Source organism: Myodes glareolus, chromosome 21 (assembly GCF_982192425.1).
Source record: "Myodes glareolus chromosome 21, mMyoGla1.1, whole genome shotgun sequence".
Taxonomy (NCBI): domain Eukaryota; kingdom Metazoa; phylum Chordata; class Mammalia; order Rodentia; family Cricetidae; genus Myodes; species Myodes glareolus.
In genome coordinates, this window is record NC_142046.1 from 16699782 (window position 1) to 16716835 (window position 17054).

The following is a 17054-nucleotide window of genomic DNA, read 5'->3' on the forward strand; positions in this document are numbered from 1 at the left end:
AGGTCGCAGTTTGGCTATGGAAGGCTCCAATGGCTTTGGGATTGACTCCATTCTCTCCCACCGAGCGGGCAGCCCCGCCCTTCCCAAGGGGGACCCCTTGCTTGGGGACTGCCGTTCACCCCTGGAGCTGAGTCCACGCTCAGAGAGCAGCAGCGACTGCTCTTCGCCAGCCTCACCTGGAAGAGACTGTCTGGAGACCAGTACCTCGCGGCCCGGTGCTGCATCTGGCCCAGGTTTGGACTCTCACCTGCAGCCGGGGCAGCTTTCAGCCCCAGCCCAGTCGCGAACCGTCACCTCCTCCTTTCTGATCAGGGACATCCTTGCTGACTGCAAACCTCTCGCGGCCTGTGCACCCTACTCGAGCAGCGGGCAGCCTGCAGCCGCTGAGCCTGGGGGCCGCCTTGCGGCCAAGGCCGGGGAGGACTTTCGCGACAAGCTGGACAAAAGTGTCAGCAGCGCCTCGTCGGACTCTGAGTACAAAGGTAAGAAAACAAGGTGAAAACTGTGTGTGTGTGTGGGGGGGGGTTTCTAAAATGTGACATTTAGAACTTGAGAGCACACACTTGGGGACAGGCACATAGTCACCTCAGGGGTCCCCCAGGCCCAGGCTGAGAGTTGGTCTTATCTCTGGACCTCTCTGTCAGCCACAAGGTTGGGCCCTGGAGCAACAAAGAGTTCAGAGTGTGTGGCCCAGAGAAGCTGAGGGGGACAGTGTGTGTAAGGGAGAGCAAGCCTGGCCAGATGGAACAAAGCAAACTTTCTAAGTTCCTGACTTGGGACCACAACCTCTCAACCAGGTGTGCAACAGTGCGAAGCTTCTTCGAGGACACTGTTTTGTCGGTATGAAAACTACAGCAGGAATCTTTTAGCCTTTAATCTGAATTTCCCAACAAGAGGAGAAAGTGGGCCTCCCCACCCATTGGGGAGTGTAGTCTGAGGCCTGAACCTGTAGATGAAGAGATCAATTTGGAAGAGGAACAGGCAGCCTGGCCAGCTGGCTGGCTAGACCGAGTTCTGAGGTCCGGTGGAGGGGAAAGGACCCCCCACAATCCACGCAGAAGCTCTCTCTGAATGGGGTCTTACTTCAGTGACCACCAGGGTGTCTTTAAGACCTAGAGATTCCTGAGTGACAGGTCTGGTCACTCCCATTTCCACTCTGGGAATCTTTGTGGTGGTTCCCTTTTCATTCTGTCTTAACTAAGGCTCCGAGATGGTGTTAAAAAGAAAGGGGGAAGGACCAGAAAAAGAAGAGAGGGGAGGGAGAAAAGAAAACGTTCTTTAGTTTTGTTTTATATCTTTCGGCTCCACTCTGACTTTAGCTGCTATTAGGACCAGGAAGACTTTAGGTGGCAAAGGGCCTGGGTGTCACAGGGAGCAGGGGACGGAGCTCTCTGCCAGCCAGCAGGAAACTAGGGCCTGGTGGAGACTGCTCCTGGCTTTGTAACTATTAACTCCCCAAACCTCTTCCTCGAACCGATACTTCGCTATAAAGTCAGCTTCCTTGCTGCCCGCATCTCCTGGTATCCATTTGTTGAATTTCACAACTATTTAGTTAGGGTCACTTAATTCTTCCTCCCAACCAAGAATTCCTTTGAGGGTCGACCTGGACTCCAGACTGAAACCCCTCAGGGGTCCTAGCCCACATCTCACTTCTCTCTTCTTCCCCCAGTGGAAATGGCTAGGCCTCCTTCAAGCAGGTCATGGACCCATCATCTCTAGAAAGGTCACAGCTTCAACCACAGAGCTAAGAAAGAGGTCTAGAGGCCTCTGGGAAACTCGGTCCCAGTACACCCCCCACCCCTACCTGTTTAGAGCAGCAAAGAGAACTCACCTTGAAAAAAGGTGTGTGAGTGAAAGGCAGATATAATGTGTCACATTGTGTGTGTGTGTGTGTGTGTGTGTGTGTGTGTGTGTTATTCCTTACAATTCGCAACCATCTCTACCTAGCTTCATGGTCAGAACGAAGAGCAATCGGGTCCAGCCCTGCCTTTACGAACAGCTGCCTCCTTTTATGTTTTTGCCCCTAAGCAGGATTTTGAGGAGAGATTCCATTTCGTTTAAGATAATTGGAATATCAATTTTCTTCTCCTGTCCCTGATGATATCTGAGCAGGGAGATGACGAGGGAGCCGAGAGCCGGCTGTCTACGTATCACTTAAACAGCTTTGGAGCGCAGGATGCTGCAGAAAGTTCCAGCCACCTCTAGGCACCGGCTGTTGCTTTTGTACTTTAAACATTCTGAAGTGAAGGGGGGTGGGGGGTCCGCACAGGCAGAGCAAAGTGGTGCCGAGCACATTCTTCAAACAGGGGTGACTTTAGCAGAGTTGGGAAGCTGGTCTGAGAGACAGACACAGGAACCAGGAATTCGCCGCCAAGTCACAGAATATGCCAAGGACAAAATGAGGCAGCGGTGGGGGACAGGCCAGTCTCATCACAAGTTTCTGGCATGAAGGTTTCTTAAACAGTTATTTACTGAAGTTGGAACGGGGCTTGAGGTAAGGCAGGTAGCAACAGTAAACTGGCTGGAGCCCAGGTCCACACAGGAAGGGTCTCTAGCCCTTCGGCTCTAGACTGATGGGATTCAGGTCAAAGTCTGAGAAATGGACACAAGGTAGACAAAATCAGACTGAACTAGGTGAGTCCTAAAGGCTCCGGCAGAGCCAGAAAGGACCAAAGTCAAACGAAGCAACAAACAAACAAACAAAACAAACAAACAAACAAACAAAAACAAGTGGTTGGTCAACCCACCAGAATGAGGGATTGTTATAAGTTGTCCAAGTAATTAGGGGGTAAAGTAAGATTTCGGCAATATCAAGTTTGAGGTTTGAAACAAGGATACACTTTAGGCTTTCTGGGGAGAGAAGTCATCTTTATCCCCGAGGGTTCTGAAGCCTCCCAGCAGCGGCAGAAGGCTGAAGGCTGGCTGGGACAGAGTTATTCCAGGACTCCGCTGCCGGTGCCGGGGAGCTGGGGCTGCAGGCTCCCTCCCTGCCGGGAAGCACGGCCTTTCCGGCTGAAAAACCTCCTCCCCAGTGGCTCAATTAACCGGATTATTGTTTCCCACAGAGAGAAATCACCTCCCATTCAGCTGAACCCTGTCACGGCAAACGCCAGGCACAATGAAACTCCCTATAAAAGAATATAAAGAAAGCAGGGATAGGTGGGCGGGAGCCCCAGCCCAAAGGGTCATTTTGGAAGAAGTCGACTATTCCCTTCCAATCTCACCTTAAGAGCCGGCGATGGACTCTTTCGATTAAATGAGTTTTCTGTTAAGTCAACCCCCAACGAAAGTAGGGGAAAATGAACTAATCCAGCTCTCTCCGGTCCACGGTGGACCTCAGGAGCGGGGAATAGATGTCCATTTGCCTGACGGAGGGCTGTCCACAGGATCGTTACGCCGGTGGGGTGGGAGCCACAGCGGGCACAACGAAGCCCAAGCCCCGACCTCTGTGATACACGCAGCCCTTCGTGCCTAGGGACGATGAATATGTCTCCCAGCGTTTGGTGCTCGCAGATGCCCGCACCCTGCCTGCCTTCCACCCGCATAGTTCGGAGTGGCCTCGGAATTAATTGTTACAGATTCCTGGCCAAACCGGGATCGGTGAGGCATGAGCACAGTTGTCTGCTCTTCAGGACTATGGGGTGCTGAGGAGCGAACAGGGTTTTGTTTCTCCATGCGGGTTTTGCGCCCAAATGCAGAGCCCACCACCCAAACTCTTTCTCGGTCGGTGTCAGACTAGGCCCGTCTACTCGGAGGCTGGCTTTCTCTTTCCCAGTGTGTGTGTGTGTGTGTGTGTGTGTGTGTGTGTGTGTGTGAGAGAGAGAGAGAGAGAGAGAGAGAGAGAGAGAGAGAGAGAGAGAGAGAGAGAGAGAGATTGGGGGAGAGGTTGAGTTTCTTCTGCGAGCTGCCAGCGGCTCTGCCCCTGGGCACTTCCTAACACCATTTCCTCCTCACTCACTGTTCACACCCTTCTTCTGAGGGCAGGTAGTCCTGGCACCGATGGCGTCCCTGTGAGTTTAATACTTTGGGACCCCAGAGGTCTGCGGCTTGTCGAGTGGGGAGTGGGACGCGAGGGCGCAAGCACTACCGATCCCTGACGTGACCTCTGTGTCTCCGCAGTGAAGGAGGAGGGCGACCGCGAGATCTCCAGCTCTAGGGACAGTCCCCCTGTGCGCCTGAAAAAGCCACGAAAAGCGCGCACCGCCTTCACCGACCATCAGCTGGCGCAGCTGGAGCGAAGCTTCGAGCGGCAGAAATACCTGAGTGTTCAAGACCGCATGGAGCTGGCTGCCTCGCTCAACCTCACTGATACACAGGTCAAGACCTGGTACCAGAACCGCAGGTGAGGTTTTGCTGCAGGGTGGGGTTTGTAGGGGTCTTCTTCTGGAGCCTTAGGTCTCTCCCATTCCGTCAAAGTAGGGAAACTGAGGCTCTGAGAAAAGACCTTGCCCTAAGTCCCACAGAGAGGGGCAGAAAGGACACTAGACTGGCATCCAAGACAGGTGAACCGGCACCGAGGTTAATAGAGATTTGAGCCTTGCTCCACCCCAGCCCATGTCCCCAAGGAACCAGGCTGAGCCTAGGCTTTGAGGCCTCTGAGTTCTTTTCTAGGGAAGAGTGGCAGCCAAGTGTCCAGAAAGCAGAGAGGTCCTGAGGTTGTTGTAGTAGGGGCCAGTGGCCTCCTAGCATTTACAGTCAAGAGGAGCTGGGTGAGAGAGACTGGGAAATGGATATTAGGGCACTGGTCTTGAACCTGCTTCTTAATCTCCTTCTTGGACATTCACAGGACTTAAATACACTGGTAAGACACACGTGCACCGACATGTCAGTCTGAATGGTGACACGCTCTCCCACACACTTAGCAGAGGCAGGAATGGTGCTTTCCATAAACAAGCCTCAGAACACACAGCTCCATTAATAATAAATACCGATTACGGCTTCAGGCATCAATAATTAAGGCTCGTTGCAGTAATTACACAATTATGACGACGAGGAATTATTCAGGGAGGGGAAGGGGGCTAGTGTGACTGAGCCCACCTTCTGGAACCCAGGCAGGCACGCCCAACCTCACCCCAGGTGAGTGCAGAGGTCTTCTGCACTCACTGCTGACTTCTTCACTTGCCCTAGGCCTCCCAACTTCTGGGCCAGAGGGATTTGGGACTAGCTAGCCCCAAACCTAGGTGGCCTGAGTGTAGGCAGAGCTGAGAGAGAAAGTGCGCATTCCTCCAGAGAAATTTCTGCTTGGAGTCCCCTGGGCCTCTGGAGCTACCCCCCTGAGCTGGGAGTTGGCTACCCCGTAGTCAGCTCTACCACCCTGTCTGTCGCTCCAGTTTCATTAGGCCTTCCCAGGGGAAGCATATCCCGAGGGTACCTCATCTGTAAGTTTGTATATGCACTTTGAAGTCAGGCAATCTGACTAGGAGCAGGGATCTGCCTGCTACTTGCAGACCATCATGAAAACTGTCCCACACCTCAAGGTTTTAACCTGTAAAATGGGGACAACAGTCACGGAAAGCCAGTGGAAGGGGAAATGATGCACGATGCATTTGACCTGGGCACTCTATTGTTTATTAGCAAATTAATATGCTCCCTGTTGGACACCCTGTGGCTCTCTGTGCCAATCACTAGGAAGGAGCAAGGGTTGTGGAGTGTCCTAATTCTGACCCCTTCCTCTGCCTTGATTTCCTTTCCCAGGACTAAATGGAAGCGACAAACGGCCGTGGGGCTGGAGCTGCTGGCGGAGGCAGGCAATTACTCGGCGCTTCAGAGAATGTTCCCGTCGCCTTATTTCTACCCACAGAGCCTCGTTTCGAACCTGGACCCGGGTGCCGCGCTCTACCTGTACCGCGGCCCCAGCGCGCCTCCGCCTGCCCTCCAGAGACCTCTGGTGCCCCGTATCCTCATCCACGGACTCCAGGGCGCCAGCGAGCCGCCCCCGCCGCTGCCCCCGCTGCCCGGCGTCCTCCCGCGCGCCGCGCAGCCTCGGTGAGGCGTCCTCTCGCCCCAATCCGTGCTCCGGGACCCCCAGCTCAGGCTGGGCGCGGGTCCGTACCGTCGCCCCGGGGCAGGACAGCCCGGCTCCCCACGGTGCCGCAACCCAGTGTCTCCCACGGGGATAACTTCACTGAGGCTACCCCTCCCCCAGCTGCGTCCTCTCTCCTGGCTTCTCCACCCCCAGAGTCACTTTCACTTGCCAGATGTACAAACGCGCCCCTGCCTACCTCCCACCCAACCCCAAGTCCCTGCGAGCTTCCCTAAGTACCCCCTGTCCTCTGTGCAGCAGGTAAGGGGGACGCAGGCGACTGGCTCTTTCCCGTGTCCCAGCCTTGGGTCCACCCTTCTTCCCGCACCTCTGTGAGACTGGGTGGGAGTGCTGTACGGCGCTACCCTCCCAACTCCTTTATTTTCCTTGAGTCCCAGGCTGGCGGCAGAGCTGTACAGTGTGCAAAGTGTATATGAAGTTATTTATTCGTGACCCATGAGCCCGTAACAGTGTCCGTGAATCAGTGAGTCTGTGGCCTGTGCCCTCCTCGCCCCGGGTGGGGCAGGAAGGGGCCGAGAGGGCTTGCCCATGCATCCGGGCCCCCAGCTCCCCTTCCTTCCACCCAGGTCCCGGGGCAGCCAGGCCTCTTGGGTTCTCTTTTTTAAATGTGGAAATAAACTTCTTACAAATGACCAGGCGCCTGTCCGCGCTACTTTCCGTTGGTTCCCCCATCCTTCATAAGAAACTTCAGCATCTTACACTACATTTCCTTCTATTCGCAAAAACGTAAAGTTTTCTCTCCCCCTTGCCCTGTTCCCTGGTTCTTGAGTGCCGTGGTCACGCGCAGGAGACCCTGGCTGGACTTCCAGAGGTCTCCCCGTTTCCACATCGAGGCGTGTCTGTAGCTCTCGGCCTCCCCATCTGATTCGTTCCGCTTTCACATGGGGACCACGGGCGAGGCCAGCGCCTGGCCTCCCTCTGCTGCGTGTCAGGCCACGAAGCACTCACTGAGCCGACTCATCTGGCTCAGACCGGGGCGCCGGCAGCTGGTGACCGGCCCTGCGGGCGCGGGGCAGACAGATGGACTCCGAGGCTGCTCCTCGTTGCCCCACCCTCCTCGGCCCGGCGCCCTCCGCTCTGGCTACCCGCAGCTCCTAGTCTCTTATGCCTGGTAGGACCCCAAGGGCCTTCGCGAGATTGACGCCACGTCGAGCAACCCTTTGCTCTCCATCCTCTACTCCCCGCCCTCCCCGCGCGCCCTAACCCTGGGAGAAATAGAGGCGGGGTAGGGGGCAGATCGCACCACCCGCCTTTGAGTCAGACTCCAGATCACGTTCAAAGGGCCAAGGTCACCTCCTGACACCTTCGGTCTCCCAGGATGTGGGCGCAGGTGCTACCCTCCCCCACACCACCTGCAGCACACTGACTTAGAAGGAAATGTAGTGTAAGAAAGAAATGCCGGGGAGTTTGGATGCTTGCAAGCAAAGGACCCTCCCAGCATTTCTGGTCCAACTGTTGGGGAAAGAACCTGGCAATGGAGGGAGGGGCGTATTCAGAAAGCCCCCGCCCTCAACTACTAGTTCGGCTACTGTTTCCTCCCCACCCCCAGCATCCTCACACCCCAGCTTTTCTTTTATGGGATGGTGGGGGTATTATTCTAATTTTGCAAAATGCACAGCAGCTAATTAAGTCAAGGAGCCCCTCGGCTTTCAAGTTCTTTTGCATGTGAATGCGGGTTAGTAAATCCCTCGATCTGGCTGTGGTGGGGTGTGAGGGGGGACTGTCCCCAACTCAGGGTTAATGAAGTGGGAAAGAAGTCTCTCATAGCCTCCTGCAAACAAACCCCCCAAGCAACAAACCCTGCCCAAATCCTACACGGATTGACTTAAACCCAGGGGATAAGTGCTTTAAATTAATCTCATTGAATAAGAATGAGACCAAACAAAACTCTTTAAAATCATATTAAAAATCTATCAAAGGACAACTTGCGCTGGTGTGCTTTTCATTTTGTGAGAGTGGAGGAGGCAGGCTAGAGCAGCCACCCTTACATTTACACAGTGCAGTGTAAACCGCAGACACATTCTGACTATGTAATTGTCCTTGTACCGCAGAGGCGATTTCATATCTTACATTAATGAAGAACAAGGCTTCCCTACAAGTTTATAATTACAATATTTTAAATTGTCCTGCACATCCCATCTGTAATAATAACTCCACAACCTCTGCAGTGAGGTGGGCTTGCGCTTCCCATCCATTTAGAAGGCTAAATTGGCTTCTCTGTTCCGAACCCAGGGGCTGGGTGCCCTCATTTAAAACAGAAAAAAAGAATGACCGTGAGAGACCCCCAGTGGACCAAACAATAGGCAGGTCCTGAAATACATTCTCCCTTCTAAATCTGGACTCCTAATGGCGGGGACAACCAAGTTTGAGGTTAGCTTTTTCAGCTAGCCCTCAGCTACGTGGCTTCTGGAACCTGAGTGGTTTTTTGTTGTTGTTTTGTTTTATTGGGGGCACTACCCTGACAACCTGGCTCTGTATTTTTGTACGGTCTAGCAGAGCGAGAAAGTTTGACGGTCATGGAGGCAAACTGGAAAAGCCTGTTGTTAATCACTCTCACTCAGGGAAACTTGTCACTGGAGAGGCCTGAAGTTTCCATCTCTGGGAGTGGCTTCTGCAGGCTGTGTGAAGTGCTGGACCCAGCCACTTGCAGCTTAGAATCACTTGTACCGCGAGGCACCCCCCCCCCCCCGCCCACCTCTTCTTTTATGTCCCAGGGAGGAGAGAAATCAAAGCAGCCCTCTGCGATCAGAACTGTCCTCGGCTGGGCTCTGTTTGGCCCTGCTTCTGTGGGAGTGGAGGACACCCGTGATGTCCCACTGCAGACAGCTGCTCAAGGGCTCCCTGCCCTCCAGTGGTGGCTCTTCACAAGATGGACAGCAGCTGGGCTGCAAATGGGGAAGGCTTTGGATCCCAAAACAAGCACTCTACAGCGACAGCACTCCATTTGCTGTCTGAATCTCCTGAGACTTTAATATGGTAACCAGGCTGATGTGAGAAAAATGCCAAGTCTGGGACCTTAGAAAAAGGTATGATTAAAAATACACACAAAATCAGACTATGTACACTGGAATCAGGCTGACATTGTGTACAACTGATACCTGGGATGTACATCCTATAAAGATCCATAAGAGATTCATTTTAAGGTTGTTTAAATTTAGAGAACATTAACCCTAAATGTGCCGAGTCTATTTCCTGATGACTGCGTACTGTGTTACCTGAGCAGCATGTCCACCACCATCTCTGACAAGACAGCCTTGCAAGTTAGAAAACTACAAGTGTAAATTTCAACTTAGGGATCAGAATCACTGTAACTTCTGTAAGGCCCTGCACACCTCTCGGCCTTGCAGCTGAGCTTAGGGGCCTGTTGCTGGGAGGCAGTCACAGGTTTTTGCTTTTGCGTAGCCATCCCTGATTACAGGCACTAATCCTGTTTTCACACAGTTGGTTGACTCTTCATAGTCTGATCCCTCATTTCCCAGCAAAGCAAGTGAGCCATTGTAAATCCAAAGAAAGGTGGCTGATTTGTCCAGTCAGCTCCACACCTGCTGCAGTTTCAGAGGACCTTACAAATGTCACCAACAGGCAGGCCCTGGGTCTGTGACTGCCAGTCTTGGCAAGGATGCAGTGTGGGTGTTAACTGATCTTCCTGCAACAGCCTCCACCCTGCCAGTCTCAGGAGAGGGGCAAAGTGGTACAACACTTGCCCTAGGGCTTCAGAGGGTCTAGCAGGGCTGGGCACACAGAAACCCCAAGGAAAGCAAGCCCAGAATGGTGTCCGAACAGAGCACGCTGCGCTTTAACCCTTTCTCTCCTGAGTTCTCTGTAATGTCCAAATCTTACATTTATTGGGAAATCAATACACTCCAGGGGTCCTTTCAAAGCTTCCAGAAACACAATGGCATGTGGGGGTTCTGGGTCTAGGTCACAACACAAAGACCTCAGACCCTGAAGAGAAGACAGGCTCTGGTGGGAAAAGGCAAGCTCGGGTGCTGGTGGCTTTTGACTTCAAAGGCAAATAATAAAAAGGCAACAGTAAGTCAATTAGCCCAGAGACAGCGAGTCTTCTGTGGACATGAAAGGGACAATGCACATGGGGCTACATCGTGTTTACGGAAGAAAGCAGTGCCGCTGCCAACACATTTGGGTTTTTGATCCAAAGCAAAAAGTTCTCTCGGCCCTTCCTGACAGAGCATGGGGACACTAAGAAAACAGCTATTCAACAAATACGTTATCCTTTTGTACAAGTTCAATTCCAGTTTTTAACATTCCATCTTACAACACTCATGCATACACTTGTGGCAGCTTCATCCGACAAGCCTACCAGGAGCCATACTCTTCCAGGCATACACATGATGCTTTGTTGTCCCTGTGCAGTCTTGCAAGAGGTCTGAGCAAAGGCAGGCGACCCTCTAGTACTGGTCCCTGTCTGCTGGTTTCCATCAGGGCTCCTCCTCCAACAGGGGAAGGTCTGTGTTCAGGAAAAGGTACAGGAAGCATCACTGATAAGAACAGGATACCAATCTAAAGACACGGGGTCTGTCAATCTACCCTGACCTGGTCCTGTAGGGAGATGAAAAACAACTAAAAGAAGTTTGCTGGCTGGTGATGACCCTTCTGCACGCAGGAGCAGCTTCATTCTCTCCATGGCCCAGGCTTGTGGGGTGCCACCTGAAAGCCCCACTGTTTGCCTTGCTTTCCACCCTTCGTGCCACCGGCCTCCAGTCCACTCGAGTATTCTGAGTGCAGGACTTCAGCGAGCACAAGGCGGCGCTTTCTCTGGCTTTTCCTCCGAGGGTCAGGCCTGAGGACAGAAGCAGAGAGCAAGGCTTTAGTGTCTGTCTTCCCCATTTGGAGAGAGGCTGACAGCAGCTGGCTATGAGGCCAGGAGGCTGACATTTTTGTATTAGCAGAAGAGCAATCTCTTCAGTAGCACTTGTTTTGATATTCTATGCACCAGAAGATTAGATACGGTGCTGACAGATTTTCATAACGGTGGCAAAATACCATGGCATTTTTAAAAGTGAGGCTTTGTTCTGTGTTGTTTTCATGGGGTGGGGGGAAGAAACGTACACACTCTCACACTCTGATGGCAAATGAGGTGCACGAGACAGCAGTTTGCTGTGGATGGGAACGCCCACAGTGCAATGTAGTTAGCTGAAAAGCTTCCATGTGCAGGGCCTTAGGGATGAACCCTTGGGGTCTAGCAGACTGTAGGCACAGTGCCTTGCTAGATAGGTCTTGAAGGCAGGGTATCTATGCAGACTCCCCAGCACTCACTAGAGAGCAGAAAACACCCTGATCCTGCAAATCCCAAGCCCAACTGCCACCAGAGCATAGCACTGCAGACCTGGGGCCAGAAGGAGGGCATTCTTTGTCTTGACCCCACTACTTGATCAGAAGAAACTTGTAGAATTCAACCATACACTGACGAGTGAGAATGGAATCCTAAGAATAAAACTCAGAAGCAATGACCAATAAGTTCATACTGGCTTTTTCTGTAGCATCCCACATGACTGACTCAGGAACTCAATGTAAGGAGCTCAAGAAAAGCAACTGGCTGCTCTCTGACTTGACAGCATGTTGTGTGGTTAGTCAGAGACTAGACACAATAAACAGAAGTCCTTTAAAATCCAAGAATTAGACACAGCTATACTGTGCTTGCTATTAGCTTTAGTAGGAAGGTTGAAGATCCCACCATAATGAAGGTAAAGATATTTATAATCCCAACCAGAGCACAGGGCCGCAGTGATAAGATCCAGTTTCCTTCCTTCCTTCCTCCCCCCCTCCCTGTCTTCCTTTCGTTCATGTACACTGGTGTTTCGCCTGTATATACTCTATGTGAGGGTATTGGATCCCCTAGAACTAGAATTATAGACAGCTGTGAGCTGCCATGTGGGTGCTGGGAACTGAACCCAGGTTCTCTGGAAGAACAGCCAATGCTCTTAAACCGCTGAGCCATCTCTCCAGCTCCCTCCCCCCCCCCCCCCCGCCACTCTTGTTCTAGCAAGAGGAAGAGTCAACCTTGCCAGAGTAAAATATTTGAGGGAAGGGTATGTTAGCAATGATATTTAGGGCTGAAAGTTTATTCATTTAAGTGTGTTGGGGCAGGACTCAAGACCACTAGTATCACACAGGGAAACAGTCCCTGCATTCGTGAATTCGTGTTATCCTCAAGTAAGCACCATGGACTGGAGGGTGAGAACTTGTTAAGGTCATGTAGCTGGCAGACATAGGTAAGTAGCCCCAGCCAGATACTATTGTGGAGATCATGATCAGAGCTATACAGGGAAACTGAGGTCTACAGACTGAAAACTGCTGCCAGGTCTACTTGGGGTAGAAGCAGGTTCTACTTACAGTGCCCCTTCCACTCCCTTAGGAGCAGTACAGTTGGCCCTGGACTTCTCAGATGGACTGCCATGCCCCTGGCCAGGTCTGAGCTTCCACGCCTGCGCATGTAGACAGGCTGTGATGGTTGGACACTGACTTGCTCCACAGCAAAGGCTGCAACTTCCTGTACTAGCAGTTTATTTTTAGTCAGGTTACATGACAGACAGAGCAAAAGGTTCTGACAGGAACGGATGCCTTTTCTTCCCTCTTGTTTGAAGTAGGTGCTCACAATGCGTATAATTTTAAATGTAACAACTTGAGTTTCAAGATATGAAAAATTTCAGTCAAAATATTCTCCCCAGCAAAAGTACTTGCTCCTGCCGTCATTGTAGACAATAGTAACCAGAGTCTCATCTGGTGTCTGATATATGAACTACCTACAGAGTGAGTGCAACTTGTGGGAAGCAGCTCAGAGTACCATACCCATGTCTTCAGCTGCCCAATGCAGACACCTCCATAGACAGTAAGTGCCCCAGAACACAAGTCTGTTCACAGGTAGAGAGCTGGGTGGGGCAGTAGGGGGTAAGCTCTGGGGCCACACTGCTAGACCTACTCTAGAAAGCGTGCCTCAGGGTTGGGGTGGCTCAGTGGCAGTGTATGCTTAATAGGCAGAGGTTGTCCTGTTCACCTTCATATATCATTGTCACACTCCCCAGCCACTTCATGCAAACCCAGCAGCCCACTCATGCAGCAAACAAGCAGGGACCTACACATTCCGACCCAGGCTACTCATAGGTAGCCTCACTGCTGTCACAAAAGCCATGCCAACAAGATGCCCTTCTCTCACAGTCAGCTCCCAATTTCCTCCTTTCTTCTTAGACCCATAGCAGAGATGGTACGGTACAGATGGGAAGGTGGACCCCTCTAAATCCAAGCATGCAAACGGCATTCATGCCTTCTGACAAGCTGCCATTCTCCTAGAATCCTGCCAACTTTCTCGTCCTCCAAATACCTGGAGCCTCTGACTCGGGCTTCCTGATCATCCTGTAGAAATCTTGTGGTTACCAAGCAACAGATCAGTTTATCTAACTGAAGGGAACTCCCTCACAGTGAAGGCTGAAGACCCTATTCTCCAGGCTGGATTACTCAGCAGACCAGGCAGATGCCACTTACTGCTAGTAAGGCAGTCAACCTAACTAGTAATCACCCCACTGGATCCCTGGAGGACTGCAAACTCAACAGGCACTTTCCTAGACAAAGCAACTCAGCCCAGGGCTCTGCTCACAGCATTCTTTTGCAGGACAGGTTTTACTATTTTCACTCACTCACTCATTCATTTTTTTGAGAAACAGGGTTTCTTTGTGTAACAGAACTCTGGTTGTCCTGAAAATTACTCTATAGGGCTGGAGAGATGGCTCAGCGGTTAAGAGCACTGACTGCTCTTCCAGAGGTCCTGAGTTCAAATCCCAGCAACCACACGGTGGCTCACAACCATCTGTAATGAGAGCTGGTGTTCCCTTCTGTCCAGCAGACATACATGCAAACAGAACACAGTATACATAATAAATAATAAATAAATAAATATTTTTTAAAAAAATCACTCTATAGACCAGGGTGGCCTTGAACGTATAGAGATCCACCTACTTCTGCCTCGTGAGTGCTGGGATGTGAGTGCTGGGATTAAAGAAGTGCACCACCATGCCTGGCTCACGACAAGAAAAGATGTTCTAAATCTATTACTATTTTGTTATTTTTTTAAAAGATTTATTTATTCATTATGTATACAGTGTTCTGCAGGCCAGAAGAGGACACCAGATCTTACTACAGATGGTTGTGAGCCACCATGTGGTTGCTGGGAATTGAACTCAGGACCTCTGGAAGAGCAGTCAGTGCTCTTAACCGCTGAGCCATCTCTCCAGCCCCTGTTGTTATTATTCTTTTTTTTAAATATTTATTTATTTATTATGTATACTACATTCTTCCATGTCTGCCTGCATGACAGAAGAGGGCATCAGATGGTTGTGAGCCACCATGTGGTTGCTGGGAATTGAACTCAGGACCTCTGGAAGAACAGTCAGTGCTCTTAACCTCTGAGCCATCTCTCCAGCCCCTGTTGTTATTAGTCTTATCATTATTATTTTTTAAATAGCTTTAGGGCCATGCACAGCAGTCTTTTAAGAACTCCACCTTGGTTTTCTGTTGCCTGAAGGCGTGAATGCAACTATTTCTTCCCAAGAGTCACCCATAACACTCAATAGTCCAAGCTTATCTTAGACTGAGTTTTTTTTTTTTTTTAGTAACTTGTTTCTACTTCCTAGTTTTTAAAATGGGTATCTTTTCATTTGTTACAGGAAACAAACTGTAATTTGTCCTATGTTCAAACCTCAAAGTATTTGATTTTCTACTTATGAAAACTTCACTGCTTTCTGGTCTTAGGTAGCCTCTCAAGCCTTCTTCTACTGCACTGTAATTAAGATAACTCAAAGGACCAATTCTTCTTTCCAACAGCTTTCTAATCTGAAAGATCCTGAGTGTAAGTATACAATTCAGCAGGCAGTGATGACCTCAGGTGACCTCAAGCTGACTGCAAGTTTCTCCACTGTGCATGGCTAAATTGAGGAGGAAATGGCAGTATATCATCAAGGGTTCTGTTGGCTTTCAGATGACAGAAAGATAAGCGAGCAACTTTCCTTAGGAGAGCATGAAACACAGGTGAAGCAGCAGCCAGTGTGGGAGGACCCCCTTGCCTCCTGAAGGGGAGCACACCAACTAATATCCAGCCTGATAGGAAGGAAAGGTGACATATCTGGGCCTAGCTTTGGACTGTTCGGGCAGAGATGTTTGTTGGCCAGCAAGACAGCCACCCAAGTTGATGTGGGAAGGCCCAGCCCACTGTGGTTGGTGTCACCTAGGCAGGCGGCCCTGGGTGGTATGAGAAAGCAGGCTGAGCAAGTCATGAGAAGCAAGCAGCACTCCTTCGTAGTTTCTGCCTCACTTCCTGACCCTAGATTCCTGTCTTTAACTCCTGTTCTGACAGCCCTTAGAGATGGACTACAAACTGTGAGCTTTTGATCACAGCATTTATCACAGGAATAGAAATCTAACTAAGGCAAATGAACATTTGACATTACTCAAAAAATAAGGTTACTGAGGAACGGAACAGAACTTGGAGTCCTTGGTTAGGGGCAGGCACAATGTTATGAGTGTCAACTGGGGGAAACTGGCAAATGTCTCCTTATCCTAGGACTAATGCACCATGTGGAAAGGAGAGAGGTCCTACTTGGTGACTCTGAAGTAAGTAAGAGCTCCGAGCTTACTGAGCCCAGGTGGCCACACAGAGGAGTAGGTAGCAGAGCAGAACCTGCTGGCAGTGATTGGAATCCCAGCTCTGGCATTCATCTAGCTGACACCCTGAAGTCAGCCGCAGGTCCAGAAAGGGCCTGAGCATAAAGAACAAGCAGCAGGAGCATGGGGGAGCATTGGTGTTATTTCAATTCTTTGTAAAAATATTATAGATCATTGTTAAGATGGGGAAGTAGCAGACAGACATGGAAAACAAGCATACATAAAATTGCTATGGTGAGATTCTGGGAATACCAAGATTAAGCAGTTTAGTGCAGAATCTTGGGTCCAAATCCAGGGTTCAGCTCTCTGAGCTTCTCCTGTTAACACTTCTGTCTATGACCTGGGTGATACGCTGAGTCTACTTATCACATTTACAGAGAGATGAAGCATATCCACAATTCTTTTTTTTTGTTTGTTTTTGTTTTTCGAGACAGGGTTTCTCTGTAGCTTTGGAGCCTATCCTGGAACTAGCTCTTATAGACCAGGCTGGTCTCGAACTTACAGAGATCCACCTGCCTCTGACTCCCAAGTGCTGGGATTAAAGTCGTGCGCCACCACCACCTGGCCCCCACAATTTTTACTGGACCAAATGGGTGGGTTCAGAAGGCGATCTTCAAGTAGGACAGTTATGAAGCCCTGATTGTGAACGGGGAAAGGAACTCTTACGTGGGCAATCATCTGACCTGGACTTGGAAGGTCTAGGATGGATTCCAGCTCCACCATGCTGAAAGCAGTGCAGCTTCAAGCAGCCTCATCTGCTTGAAAAGAGGATGACAGCAGATCACCTGGGGCAGAGGGCCAGTGCCTGGCTGTTGGGGAATATTATTTTTAGGTGTGTGACTTTTGTTTATGTTGCATTTGTTTAACTATGTGAAGCTGTGTTACTGTGTCTGTCTAAAACACCTGATGGCCCTAATAAAGAGCCAACAGACCAATAGTGAGGCAGGAGCAAGGACAAAAGGGCTAGCAGGCAGTGAATATAAACAGAAGAACACTGGGAGGAAGATATCACGGGTGAGCTGCCCAGCTACACAGAGCAAGCCATGGAAAAAGAAGTAAAAAAAAAGGCATACAGAAATAGAAAAAGATAAAAGTCTAGAGGTAAAAGGCAGTTGGGATAATTCAAGTTAAGAAAAGCTGGCAAGAAACAAGCCAAGCTAAGGCCAGGCATTCATAACTAAGAATAAGCCTCTCTCTGTGTATGATTTACTTGAGAGCTGGGTGGTGGGCCCCCAAAAGCCAAAAGTGTAAAAGATTACATAATAGTGGACATTGAGTCAGTTCCTATACTTACCATGAACTATATATACCACCAGAAGTGCCCCCTGGGCACTTGTGC

General features: G+C 50.5%; 2 protein-coding genes across 5 annotated transcripts in view; one reads left to right on the forward strand and one right to left on the reverse strand.

The window, feature by feature from the left end:
- On the forward strand, positions 1–5989 carry Barhl1 (BarH like homeobox 1). Its single transcript, XM_048432281.2, has 3 exons — positions 1–482; positions 4120–4342; positions 5695–5989. The coding sequence occupies exons 1-3, from the start codon at positions 17–19 to the stop codon at positions 5987–5989; spliced, it is 984 nt and encodes a 327-aa protein (XP_048288238.2). The 5' UTR covers positions 1–16.
- A 3857-nt stretch (positions 5990–9846) lies between these two features.
- Ddx31 (DEAD-box helicase 31) overlaps positions 9847–17054 on the reverse strand; it is a 70827-nt gene continuing 63619 nt past the window's right edge. For 3 of the 4 annotated variants that reach the window (XM_087899802.1, XM_087899801.1, XM_087899800.1), the window contains one exon: positions 9847–10844. In XM_087899802.1, coding sequence (XP_087755928.1) covers positions 10588–10844 — 257 coding nt within the window. In that variant the 3' untranslated portion in view covers positions 9847–10587. The remainder of the gene's footprint in view (positions 10845–17054) is intronic. The other variant, XM_087899804.1, reaches the window with a different exon arrangement.

What these genes read in the sequence shown, in the direction of transcription:
- Barhl1 (XM_048432281.2), top strand. Translation starts at nt 17, where the DNA reads ATGGAAGGCTCCAATGGCTTTGGGATTGACTCCATTCTCTCCCACCGA. An exon ending in GTCGGACTCTGAGTACAAAG is followed by an intron (nt 483 to 4,119) that starts GTAAGAAAACAA and finishes GTGTCTCCGCAG; the next exon opens with TGAAGGAGGAGGGCGACCGC. An exon ending in ACCTGGTACCAGAACCGCAG is followed by an intron (nt 4,343 to 5,694) that starts GTGAGGTTTTGC and finishes TTCCTTTCCCAG; the next exon opens with GACTAAATGGAAGCGACAAA.